Consider the following 13398-nt stretch of genomic DNA (forward strand, 5'->3'; position numbering starts at 1 on the left):
AGTTTATTTTGGTTAAGAGAGGCATTAACTAAGCCGCAAATAGTGCATAGACTCCCACAGGAATTTCAGGCTAATTCAGTTTCAATGATTTTTTGTTGTTTGCTGTTTCTCAGAGCCTCTGAAACTGAGTTTTATGCCACTCACATTTACAGAAGAGTGTGATTTAAGCTATAACATTACTCCTGGGTCCTCCTCTGCAAAGAAATATTTGAATGCAGAAGTCTGTTTAACTTGGCTTCCCTCATTATTAGTTGCTGTTTCACCTGTGAGCATCTGCATATCAACCGTAATGCTGCTGACTGCCATCAGACCAGAATTTATTTGGGTTATGTGATAAGTTTTTCAATAAGAGTCTATTGTGGAATTTGTGGAAGGCTTCATCTATAGTCCTTTTGACAGCTAATAATGTTTCTTGAAGCACCTATCTATCGATAGCTCTTGCTTTGTTTAACACCTACTGTGCTGAAGTCACATTTCCCTTGGCAGTTTCAGTACATGGACTGTTTATAGTATTTCACCAGCCATTGAAATGAAACAGGCCAATCAGTATATACCCGCCATTTTCGCAGTATTCCGAAGTATTCAAATGATCTTAATTTTATGCTTTGTTCAAAAGTTTTTAATTATATATCAGAAATACATAAAGATACTGACAGTAACTGTATATGACTTGTCACGAATGATCTAACTTGCAGATTAAGCAGCACTTGTCAAATAGCGCAGTTCATTCTGTGTACCACACTTTCTTTATAGGGTGGTACAATGATCAAGTCACTGGCAAGTGCAGCTTAATCTATGAATTACATCATTAGTTGTGTTTTATAATGTTATAGAACAAATTTGCATGTAATTTAGTAAATACAGACATTTTTTGGTTTCCTTATAGCATGGTGCAATAATCAAACTATGCTTGTCAACAAGTGCAGCGTAACATACAGATTATATCAGCAGTACTGCCATGTGCATTTTGTAATGTTACAGATTTTTTAAAAAATATTCTGATAAATAACTCAGGCAATTTTTGTGTCTTTAAAGTTTGGATCAATAATCAAACTGTGAATGTCATCAAGATCTTGAAATTATTTGTGTTTCGATAATACAGACAACTTTATTTTGGTGGAAATATCGAATTTTCGTGAGATCTTTGTATGGAACCTCGTCCACCATTTGCTTTGACTGTGTTGTGGTTACATGTTGTGTTTGGAGTATTATAGCGTTGCACTTGCATCTTACGAAAATATGCAGTTTAAGAGATATAGTACAATAAAGATCTTGTTAAAACACACCACTTTTAGTATGGTTTGTTGGGCCAGGTTTTTAGGTTAGTGCAAATACTATACGTGTTCACCAGGAGTAGCACAAAAATCTAAAAGATAAGTAAATGTGTCATAACATTATGTAACATATCTATATTGACAGAAATTAGTGTAGTTATTATTCTGCTCCTCAGCTTATTTGTGTCATGAGGTAAAAAGGGGATAATAACACTTTCCTTCACATATCCCCACAAGAAAAAATCGCGTGGGGTCATGCCTGGAGATCTTGGAGGCTAAGAGTGTAGGGCTGTGTCTCTGGATACTGTGAGCCCTGCCCAGCGCTGAGGCAGCACCTCATTGAGGAATTATAGTGCAGTTCTGTGCCAGTGGCGTGGAGCTCTATCCTGTTGGAAAATGAACTCACTATTCTCAAGCCGTGGGAGAAACAAAATCCGTAGCATTTAAAGATCGCTTATTCGTGCCATTGATTTGCTCAGGGAAGAAGGTGGCATCAACTTTCATAAGATGTGGCACAAAAAATGTTCACTTAAGGCGACTCTTTCATGCTCAACAGTTTTATGAAGGTTCTGAAGTCGTCTTATGATCACCGTTCTACCTTTTCATTTTACAGCTAACATGAAACGTAATTTCATCACTGTAAACGAAACATGAATAAAACCTGTCGTCTACCATTACTTCCGGCAGGACATTGCTGAAGTCAACACATTTTCTTTTATCATCAACCCAAAGAGCTCGCATTAATTGTATTCTATATGGTTTGTCACCTTAACAGTCGCCTGACAGTTCTATGACGAGTCACAAGTTCGCTGCTTACGCGACGAGTAGATTTCTGTGGATTATGAACTCTTTCCACTGTTTCATCAGAAGTGTAGGGTCAACCTGCACTCTTACCTTTGCATTATATCTTTTCTCTTGAAATTAATGATACCAACAACGAAGGTTTTTCAGCAGTGACAGATCACTCTCAGTACGACGACTAAACTCAACGCTGGACTGCAACCACCGATTCACTATTACTAACAGTAGTACAAAAAGCTCCTTCTGTTGAGGGGACGCCAATTTGCTTCAGACGCATTGACAGACATCTTGTGGCGATTCTAGGCCACGCCCATTTGGTCAACACAAATTTACTGTCCGGCACAGCACCTGTGTCGACATTGCATTTTAAAATCAGATAATTCTTCTTGATACACTTTTAATAGTCAAGAATGTTAAAACGCGTAAAGTTGTGACAGCCAATCAGCCTGAAATCCGAATGTTATGATCTGGAGAAGTTGATTTAACAATAATTGTGAGAAAGGCATTCTATGCTACCACAGTTCTCCATAAATTACAACAAATTTACCATCTGTGAGCAGAGTGATACAATAAGGAATATTTTTAACAAGAACTATAAATGAGATGCAATTGCGGATCAGAATGATCTTTGCAGGATTAACATTCATGGAAGATGTCATTTCTTAGGAATAATTGCTAACGGAACTAATACAGAAGATTAGGTCACAATCGTGATGTTGAAGGTATTTTGTATTTAATATCAATGTCAGGAAATGTAATGAAATGGAAATGAGCGTTTGGCGTCATTGGCCGGGCGGCCCCTTACGGGGCGGGTCCTGCCACATGGTGCAGGTCTTATTACATTCGACGCCACATTGGGCGGCCTGCGCGCCGGATGGGGGTGAAATGATGATGAACACAACACAACACCCAGTCCCTGAGCGGAGAAAATCCCCGTCCCAGCCGGAAATCGAACCTGGGCATGCAGGACGGCCATCCGTCACGCTGACCACTCAGCTATTGGGATGGACAGGAAATGTAATGAAGGCAAGCAAACAAGACAGACTTTTCTCCGTAGAGGAATTAGAACTACTAAACCGCCTGAAGTCAAACATGCAGATCTTTTCTGAACCATGAAAGTTATGTGACTAAGTGATGCAAGATTATAGTAGAATAGGATTTATGTATTTCCTACAGACAAAAAATGAGACTTGTGAAATATTTTAGAGGTACAAAATGGGATAAAAAGGCAGAAGAAGTGATCGCAGTGGGACATAAGAAGACCTCAAGAGATTACAAAGTATGATCGTGAAGCAAATGAGTAGTGATTAGCAAAGATACAACTATAATGCAATTACAGGGTGGTGCAAGTAAAAGTTCCCCGGAGGACAGAGTTGTAGGGTACAAAGAAACACATCAGAGGAAAGGAAATATAGTACTAACCTGACTATAGCAGATGTTGAAACTGACCAGCATTCATTTCTTCAAACTTTTGGGGCCTGGCCACAAGTTACTGAAGGCGGATCAAGCTGGACTGTTGGAACTGTTGCAGTCTCATTTGAAAGGTTCTTCTACAGTTCTTGCAGACTATGAGGGTTGTTGCGATACAACCTAGACTTGAGGGCTCCCCACACAAAGTAAAATATTGCTACTTGGAAATTAGGCGCAAATCACAGTGACAGTATATAAGAAAGGTAAGAGAACGGACCCACAAAATCACAGACCAATATCCCTAACTTCTGTTTGTTGCAGAATCGTTTAACACATTCTCAGTTGGAATGTAATAAACTTTCTACAGGCTAAACAGCTTACGTTCACGATCAGCATGGTTTTAGAAAGCATCGCTCGCGCGAAACTCAGATTGTCCTTTTCTCACGGGATATACTGAGAACTATGGATGAAGGGCTACAGGCAGATTCCATACTTCTAGATTTCCGGGAAGCATTTGACACGGTGCCCCATTGCAGGCTATTAACGAAGGTACGAGCATATGGAAGAAGTGCACAGATATGTGAGTGGCTCGAAGGCTTCTTAAATAATACAACCCAGTACATTGTCCTTGACGGTGCGTGTTCATCAGAGACAAGCGTATCGTCAGGACTGCCCCAGGGAACTGTGAAAAAACCGCTGTTTTTCTCTATATACATAAATGATTTGGCGGAAAAGGTGGGCAGCAGTCGACGGATGTTTGCTGATGATGCCGTGGTGGATGGTAACGCGTCGAAGTTGAGTGCCTGTAGGAGGATACAAGACGACTTCGACAAAATTTCGAATTGCTGTGATGAATGGTAGCTAGCCCTAAATATGGAAAAATGTAGGTTAATGCGAATGAGTAGAAAGAACAAACCTATAATGTACGCATAAATATTACTATTGTCCAGCTTGACACAGTCAAGTCGTTTAAGTATCTGTGCGTAAAATTGCAAAACGATATGAAGTGGAACGAGCATGTGTAGAGGTAGATGCAGGCGTAGAACTTCTTCGAATAACGACAGATATCACCGCTACCCTGAGGTGTAAGTTTGCAGAAAATCTGGCCCACTGAGTAAGTACGGAGTGTGTTTCTTTTCGGAAAGAAGCATCGGAAAAGAATGAATGTACACTACTGATGAGACCAGAAAAGCCAAATAGGGCTAGAGAAAGAATCTGAATGAAGAAAGAAGACAAAGTTGTCTTTCCACGTATTCAGTCATGGGACAACTTATTTTTTTAAATACGTGAGGTAGTAATAAGGTTTTGATTATCGTCTGGAAAAAAATGCGTAGTTAATCTTTTGCTTGCAGGCACATGTCTGCAGTCCTCGCAGACACTGAAATCCCTGCGACACAGTATCACAGCAAACCACTGAAGAAGCAAAGAGCTTGATGAATCGAGGCAGTAGCTGAAATATTTCAGCTGTGTCAGGCCAATCCAGACGACGTCGTCAGCCACCTAATTGCCCGTGGACGAGGGCAGGGTGTGTCACTGTGACCCCAGGACAAGAGAGCGAAGCAAGCAGTGGACACATGTGCATTTATCGCCGTCGATAAAGGCGAAGAGCCATCCGTTATCAGGAAAGGAGATGTTGAGCACAGGAAGCGGTCACACATGCTGCTCCTTTGGGCTACGGAAGTTTGCCTCGCATTCACTATTTTCCCAAAATGGCACACGGTGACTTTTTCCTTTACCACCGAATGAAGAAACAATTGCGTGACGGTCACTTCCAGAATGACTAGGATGTGATTTTCCAAGAGCCGAAATGCATAATTTTAGAACCATTTAACCTGATGACCACATTTCCTAGTAGCACACTCTTAACCTTAATGGTAGATTTAATCGTACTAATTACTTAGGTGTTGGTTTCATAATTGATTTGCTATATCGTTATTAATTAAAACTCGTAACTTTTGGTTAGGTTAACTTACATATGATGGGGAAATGATAAATGAGTTTGAAGTCAAATTCCCTTGAGTAAAGATACTTCCAAGAACCTCTGGGAAGGACATACCTCTTCAAAATTTGAACTAGTGAGGCAGAAGAGGTCCCTGGAAAGGGACAGACGCAAACATAGGTAGCCAGTTTCAATTTAACCCTAAAATAGAACAAAAAAATAAAAAGGATGGCTTTCACTTTTTGTTCTGTCTTCCTATAACACAAAGTTTCCGCCAGAAATATTCCAGATATTTTCTGGAGAGCCCTGGTTGTACTGTCATATGTGATTCAATTTATGACTTAAGTAAAGTGGTGCTTTAAATTATTCTTACCTGTAAGCGACGCAGGCGAAAGTGCACGAGAAGGCTATGAAGAGGATAGCAGCTGTGCCGCCGTAAAACACCATCGTGTACACACCTGAAAGACAAAAAATTGTGAGCTATTAGGTGTTAACTATGGCAACAGAGGGCCGACATTTCGCCCCAACTTTTTTCTGCTATTACATTAGTGCACCAGTGCTCTGACTAGTCCGACAACGCAGGACGCATGTAGCAGAACAACGCACAACGTGCAGTTAAATTCCCTTGAGAAAAGATACTTCCAAGATCCTCAAAATTAGCTGAATAATTAACCATTAACAACTTTTTCACCACTAAAAAGGAAATTTTAGAGGAGAACAAAAGACGGTTTTGTGCTTAACTATTTGGGCTTTCCCGATACAGGCAGTATGAACGAGGTAAAACGCGATTGCATACTTTTGCAACAGTTATTACACAGTTTCTTATGTTATCTTTGAAAAATAGCACTCTTTCAATTTCCCTGGACGAACAATGTTGCATCTCCGCAGTTACAACGTTATACTGCTGAAGCACACTGGTTTTCCTTTGTTTCTACTTAGCAGAAATAGGAAGCTTATTTTGAGAAATATCACAAACAGCACAAAACACATTATGTTTACTATAATAAAAATCTGCACAGGTAGCAGCAGACGAACCTAAAAAATTAACACCATTTCTGTTACAATTACAATAAACATGTACATTCAGCATTAGATTTTCAACCCTTGGCGGGTGGGTTTTGCCGGAAAGAGGTAGTTGCTGAACAAAATACCGTTTTTCAACTGGGATAAGTCAAATACATCCGTTTTATTGGCAAATGTTTATCATACAAGATAGTGAAAATGAAATCTTTGATGGCGGAAGTTTTATTTTCCCAATACCTCTCGGCTACTTTGCAATGCTTTGACAAACCAGTGGTTGCAGAATGTCATGATTCTTCGTCCTTTAGCACAGTAAGGTTGTTTCATGAAATATGTAGACAGATGTACTCAGTTATTTTGAAAGAGTCTTTTTGAACCCCTGTCTAGTGCGCTAAGATTCTTGAAATCGTCTGGCTCCATCTTGCAGAAAAGCAATCCGTTGGCCTAGGCGTTAGGAAGGACTGGATTTGAGACGTCTGAGTAATACATGAAAGCATCTTTTGTTCCTATCTATAGGTGCAAAATCTCTATCACATAGTAGAAAACCATGCCTTGCAACTCGGCATTTCTGGTCTGAACTAGAAGAATATTATTGAACAATTAGATTTCGGAAATAGGAAATCATCCACCCGTTGTTGTTCTGCCCAATGTCAGAACAGACAGATTATCAGATTCTGAGAATCACCATCATTGAGCGGATTGAAATGCGTAAGAACATACTTCACAATGCACTGAGGTGTTTCTGTTGAGCCTCTCCCGGCAATGATTCCATGCCAGAAAAAAGTCAGGACAGTGGTACTTCGAGTATTATGTATTGCCATGTTACAGTAAGAGTAATGCTGTTAATAAAGTATAGAAGAATGGTAAAGCTGTGGACAGAAGAGTACGTACTGAAGATAGATGCAGAAACTGACAATATTATCAGTTGGTGTGCTGCTTCCAGATTTGAGCTGCTTCGGCACTTTATCTTTCAATTTTTAAAATTCCTTCCGTAGACTCGGCATATGAGGTTTGTCCTGTATGAAAAACATCCGATAACGGCACACCAAAATTTAATATCGAATGGCTTCTGAAAATATCTATATACACACTTTCGCTACCATTTAGTTGAGGATAATTCTCCGTGAAAATTTTGCCCGCGTTCGGATCTGAGCTTACACACAAACAACACATTTGCACCTACATGATTAGTGGTTTTCTTGCTTTGGAAAGCACTAAGTCTCTGCCACTATCCGGTATTCTATGAGGCCTGTTGGAATGTTTTCCTCTTTTGGTTTCCAGGGTTGATCTGCCCTTTAATTTGCCTTTCAAGGTTTGCACCCTGCTGGTTATAATGCATAGAATTATACGCACGGTCTGTTAATCTTAACGATTTCTAAATAACCTATGAGTAGATATGGGAGACGAGACACTATTCCTTCCGTTGTTTCTTTCTTTACATCAGCCATCTGAATACAATTGAGATCACAAAATTGTGCCTGTTTGTCATAATCAAATGCGGGAATTTCGGAAAGAACTGCAGCTTATGATTTGACAAAAAAAATATCCGGATGAAAACTAATCGTGACAAATCTTTCCTGGAAAAAAACATAAATACAAATTCCATTCCTAGTATTTCGAACAACTCCCTTAAAATCTGCCATATTTAGGCTTACGTTCGAATGAAAATAAAACGTAAAATCGGAGTTACGTTGAAAACATCCCTGTTTAGACTAAATACTACACTACTATATTAGAATTCTGTATTAAATACAGTTTTTTGGCTACGTGAGTTAGGAGAACCCCTTTTTTCATTACGGGAAGCAGCTAGAGCATTGTTATAGTCACTTCATCAGGTGGCAGTTTACCAGGAACGGGACCATTTCCCGTTGGCATACTGCATAGACCTCTAGGCAGAATACGTGGTGCGTGCCGTACCAACGAAAATTTTGAGATAACTAACAGAAAAATGGCATTTTAGAGAAATTTTCGCATTAAAAGTCTGTTACTCGGCACTTAAGGTTCATTATTTACGTATATGAAATTCTACTATATAATTTACGATTTTATGAATTGATGAGATTAAAAATTGCCGAGAAAGTACAATGCAGGCTCTCATGGCTTATACTTACGTCCTTCATCAATTTTGTTTAGTGTGCACTAGGCCATGCTCCAACGCGTATTTATGTATCTTCTGAAGCTGGAAGCATCATCAGTTAGCAGTTTCAAAAGTAAACAAGTTGAGCAAGCCGAATTGTTTATATGTATCCACACAAGCGTCGATTCGTGACGTCATTAGTCCGCTACCTAATACTGTGGAGGCTTGTCGACGTGTGAACAGAGCTTGAAGGGGGGCGGGGGGGGGGGGGGGGGAGATGGAGCTTTATGGTTTGTTTAACACTAAGGCCCACAATTTCTCTAATTTTCGTCCTTCTTCTTTTATGTGAAGGCTGTTTTTTATTTTTTTTAATTTCTGTGGCCTCTGTGAACATCCTAGCATGGTAACGATTGGATCTTGATAAAATCGTAGTGACGGTGAAACAAACTTGAGGGTTACCTGACCCGAGTGCTTGATCCGAAAAAAAGGAAGGATAAACACAAGAGCAACTATCGCCTGAATAATACCGATAAATCGGCAGCAGCAGATCAAAATTTCTCCGAGATTTACTAAATGTCAGTTGTTACTGTGCCGGATGAAGAAAGGTTGGAATCGGACAAATTGTGGGCCTCAGTACTAAATGAAGCTCCATGACACAATTCCTCGATCTTATGATGCGATTCCAACGCAGCGTCTGAAGCGAGACAAGTCGTGCAGCAGCAGTATCCGTGCACCTGTCCAAAGGCACTCTTTTAATACACGGTGATTCAAAAAGAATACCACAACTTTAGGAATTTAAAACTCTGCAACGACAAAAGGCAGAGCTAAGCGCTATCTGTCGGCGAATTAAGGGAGCTATAAAGTTTCATTTAGTTGTACACTTGTTCGCTTGAGGCGCTGTTGACTAGGCGTCAGCGTCAGTTGATGCTAAGATGGCGACCGCTCAACAGAAAGCTTTTTGTGTTATTGAGTACGGCAGAAGTGAATCGACGACAGTTGTTCAGCGTGGGGCACTGAGAATCCGCGGGAAACAACTCAGTATGAACGTGACTCGCCTAAGGTGAACGTTTTCTGTGCCATTTCAGCCAATAAAGTTTTTGGTCCCTTTTTCTTCGAGGGTGCTACTGTAACTGGACTACAGTATCTGGAGATGTTAGAGAATTGGCTGTTCCCTCAGCTCGAACAAGAAGCACAACAATTCATATTTCAGCAGCATGGAGCGCCACCACATTGGTACTTATCTGTCCGTAACTACCTGAACGTCAACTACTCGAGGCGATGGATCGGCCGCCAGGCAGCCCGTGACAGAGCACTTCATCACTGGCCTCCAAGAAGCCCTGATCTTACCCCCTGCGATTTTTTCTTATGGGGGTATGTTAAGGATATGGTGTTTCGGCCACCTCTCCCAGCCACCATTGATGATTTGAAACGAGAAATAACAGCAGCTATCCAAACTGTTACGCCTGATAAACTACAGAGAGTGTGGAACGAGTTGGAGTATCGGGTTGATATTGCTCGAGTGTCTGGAGGGGGACATATTGAACATCTCTGAACTTGTTTTTGAGTGAAAAAAAAAAAACCTTTTTAAACACTCTTTGTAATGATGTATAACAGAAGGTTATATTATGTTTCTTTCATTAAATACACATTTTTAAATTTGTGATATTCTTTTTGAATCACCCTGTATAACTGCATAATATTCGCGCAAACGAAGTTCACAGTCGGCGCGGTGGCTAACTATAAATGGGAAATGCCTTTACGGTCACTCCCATCAGCCACCGCGCCGAGTGTCAACTTTGTTTGCGCGTAATGTACAGCCTGTTCCAAAGATGCGACCAAATTGTAAGTTGGTGGCACGAAGCGTGGCTTCACGTCTTAAACAGGTAATGAATAAGGTACTTTGTCCCACTCAATCATGTGGCGTTTCGAATCGAACCATCTTCACCGCCACTTCTATATACCGTGATGCTGTCTTACTCACCGCTGACGCTCGAACCCCGGCTGCAATTCTTTCCCTAGATTTCGCCGGTGCCTTCGATAGGGTCTCCCATCCATACCTGCTGGCTGTTATGTCGCGGATGGGTTTCGGGGAGCGCTTCATAAGAGTCATCCAGCTCTTCTTGGATGGAGCAGATCGCGACCAATTCCCATCAGACGATCAGTTCGACAACGGTGTCCCTTGTCAATGTATTTGTTCGCCTTGGCGCTGGACCCCATGCTGCGTGACATCGGTCGGATGGTCGATGGTGTCGCTCTCCCAGGCGTCACCTTCCGCAGTGCGACATACGTGGATGGTGTCGGTGTGTTTGTAGCAAACGCCAGGGACATCGATTCAGTTCGCCGAGTACTCAACGTTTATGAACGAGCATCCGGTGCCATGTTAAATGACAAAAAAACGGTGCTAATCCCGCTAGGACCACGATCATTGACCATCGAACGCCCATGGTACCGGATTGTGGGGGAACAACGTATCTTGGGCCTTGAGGTGACTGCCTGTCCGCAGCGCATGTTAACACTCACGTAGAGGCGAATTCTCACGCGCATCAGAGGACTTTGCGTGAGTCACGCTGATCGACGACTAGACCTCCATCAACGAATCCAACTGATTAATACTTGCATCCTATCACGGGCATGGTATGTAGCACAACTCCTTACGCTACCGAAACAAACCGGCAGAGCCATCTCACAAACAGTATATTGGCTATTGTGGCGGCATGCACTATTCAAAGTTGATGCGCAGACTTGTACACTGCCAAAGGTCGATGGTGGCCTTGGACTCATTGACTTTCCCCGCAAATGTGCGGCCCTCCTGATTCACCGTATCGCAACTTTGCGTGAGATTGACCCAGGTGGGACAACAGCGGTGCTTTTCGACCGTTATCGCCCACCATCGGCGCGTGCACCAGTATGTTTGACATATATTCCGTTCCGGATGACGACAGTCAAGGACTATTACCTCAATCAAAGTTACGTCCTAACAGTGGCCACTGACAAGGCACCCACGTCGAAGCGCCTTTACCAGGCACTTCGAGGCCAGCCCACACCACATAAATTGGAGGACAGACGACCGTCGGTCATCTGGCACCAAGCTTGGGCCAATATCAACCACCAAGCTCTCTCCACAGAAGTTTCAGCGCTATGGTATCGCGTCGTAAACAATTTAATACCCACTAATCATCGCCTGGCGGCCATCCGCCTACGGCCCTCGGCTGCTTGTGGCCGATGTGGTGACGTAGACACCAGAGAGCATCGTCTCTTATGCGCTCACGTCACAGAAGTGTGGGACCTTGCACGTGTGCTATTAGCGCTGATCGGTGGGAGTACACCGGACAATGTGTCAATCGACTGGTTCCTTACCCCTGATATTCAGACCAATCCCCGACCACGACGTAACGCAATGGTGTGGCTCTTGGGCCACACCATTTCCACGATCTATGGACCTTTGTCTCACTGATGCTGTCTCTTTCATGGACTATCTTTGGAGCCAGCATCGCCTGGCGAAATCTGACCGGCAATATACCATTACTTTTGCAAGATTTCTTAAAGTTGCAATGGTTCATGGTTATCAAAAGGTGTTCCGGGCTGACTAAGGCCCCTCGTACAAGAATTGCCTGAGTGTACCCCTGGATCTTTGTCACTCGGACTTTCAAATAACCCTTGACTTGCCTATACCCCAGATTTTACATTGGCCTTCTGGGCATCACTAGAGTAGACTGTTCTATGATGCTTGGAAATTGTGTGAACCTTGTACGAAAAAAAATTATTGGAAAGTTGGAAAACACGTAATCTATCTTAGAGGATTATTACTTCGTTAATTCTATGGGCGATGGGATTATCTCGCCAGTTTGTTTTCATTTGAGTGTGCTGCCGTCCCTGTTTTTATTTTGCCTTCATTTCTGTCTTTATTTATTTATTTCTTTTTAGTTTCTAAAATCCTCACTTGCTTCACACCTGCAGAGGGAGGTGTGTTTCTGAGTAGTGTGTCGTCGCCCCCTGAGGCATAGCAGAGTATGCCTCCGCTTTAATTTTAGTTTATGGCAGTAAGTCCTGCTACTAACAGCACCCTGCTTTACGTGCAGCGTCGACACTCGAGGATGGCGGCATTATTGGAGAGGAAAAGGCAGGGCTATAGGGGAGGTAGGAGGCCCAAAAATAAAAATTAAAAAAAAGCGGCGCGCGGCTCACTTCTCGCCAGTTACGTCTCAGTGCCGCTGGACAGACGACGTGGCTTCTGTCGCCACAGGCACCACATTGGATTCGCACCTTCAGAAAGCGGTCTGACAACGTTACTAACACACCGTTGAGTGGATACGGGTAACAGTTCGGCATGCTAAGCTTGCTTTCGTTTCAAACTGCTACGTGAGTCCTTATAGCCTCTGATGACGTCTCCAACATTAGGAGGCAAAATAGGCAGAGAACAGGGTTAACAGAAGGAACGCTTATTACGACTCAAGAGGGAGGCTCTGGCCCTACTAGTTGCTGACAATTGCACCTTTGGAGAGCTTCAGGCTTCTGCGCTAGGAAAACACGTCTTTTCGTACAGCCAGCGCATCCTCGAGAAACGTAGTGGATGCATTACTTTGCTGCAGGTGTTCAGCCACACCCATCAGAACTGTGCAAGATACACACCACGAGTCGTCAGCCTGGCACCAGAGCAAAGACCTTCAGGGAATGTGACACCGCGAGGAGGCCTGCAGGCACGAGAGTCCACAAAGACCCGCCACAAATACAATACTTTTTGGCTTCCGGGGTAGTCCAAAAGAAAGTCGGCACCTTCGAATGAGGAATGAATAAAGGACAGCTGCCCTGAAAGGATCGCCCATTGGTTGGCAGTGATAAATCGCCAGCCAATGATAAAATGACGTGACAAGACGCTC

The 13398-nt window shown here is 42.6% G+C and overlaps 1 protein-coding gene across 1 annotated transcript in view; it reads right to left on the reverse strand.

Annotated features, from left to right (window-relative positions):
• Positions 1-13398, reverse strand: part of LOC126482223 (atrial natriuretic peptide receptor 1) — a 1286869-nt gene that overhangs the window by 585773 nt on the left and 687698 nt on the right. The window contains exon 10 of the mRNA XM_050106202.1: positions 5798-5882. Within this exon, the coding sequence (XP_049962159.1) occupies positions 5798-5882 (85 nt within the window). The remainder of the gene's footprint in view (positions 1-5797; positions 5883-13398) is intronic.

The sequence above is a fragment of the Schistocerca serialis genome, chromosome 5, assembly GCF_023864345.2.
Source record: "Schistocerca serialis cubense isolate TAMUIC-IGC-003099 chromosome 5, iqSchSeri2.2, whole genome shotgun sequence".
Taxonomy (NCBI): Eukaryota; Metazoa; Arthropoda; class Insecta; order Orthoptera; family Acrididae; genus Schistocerca; species Schistocerca serialis.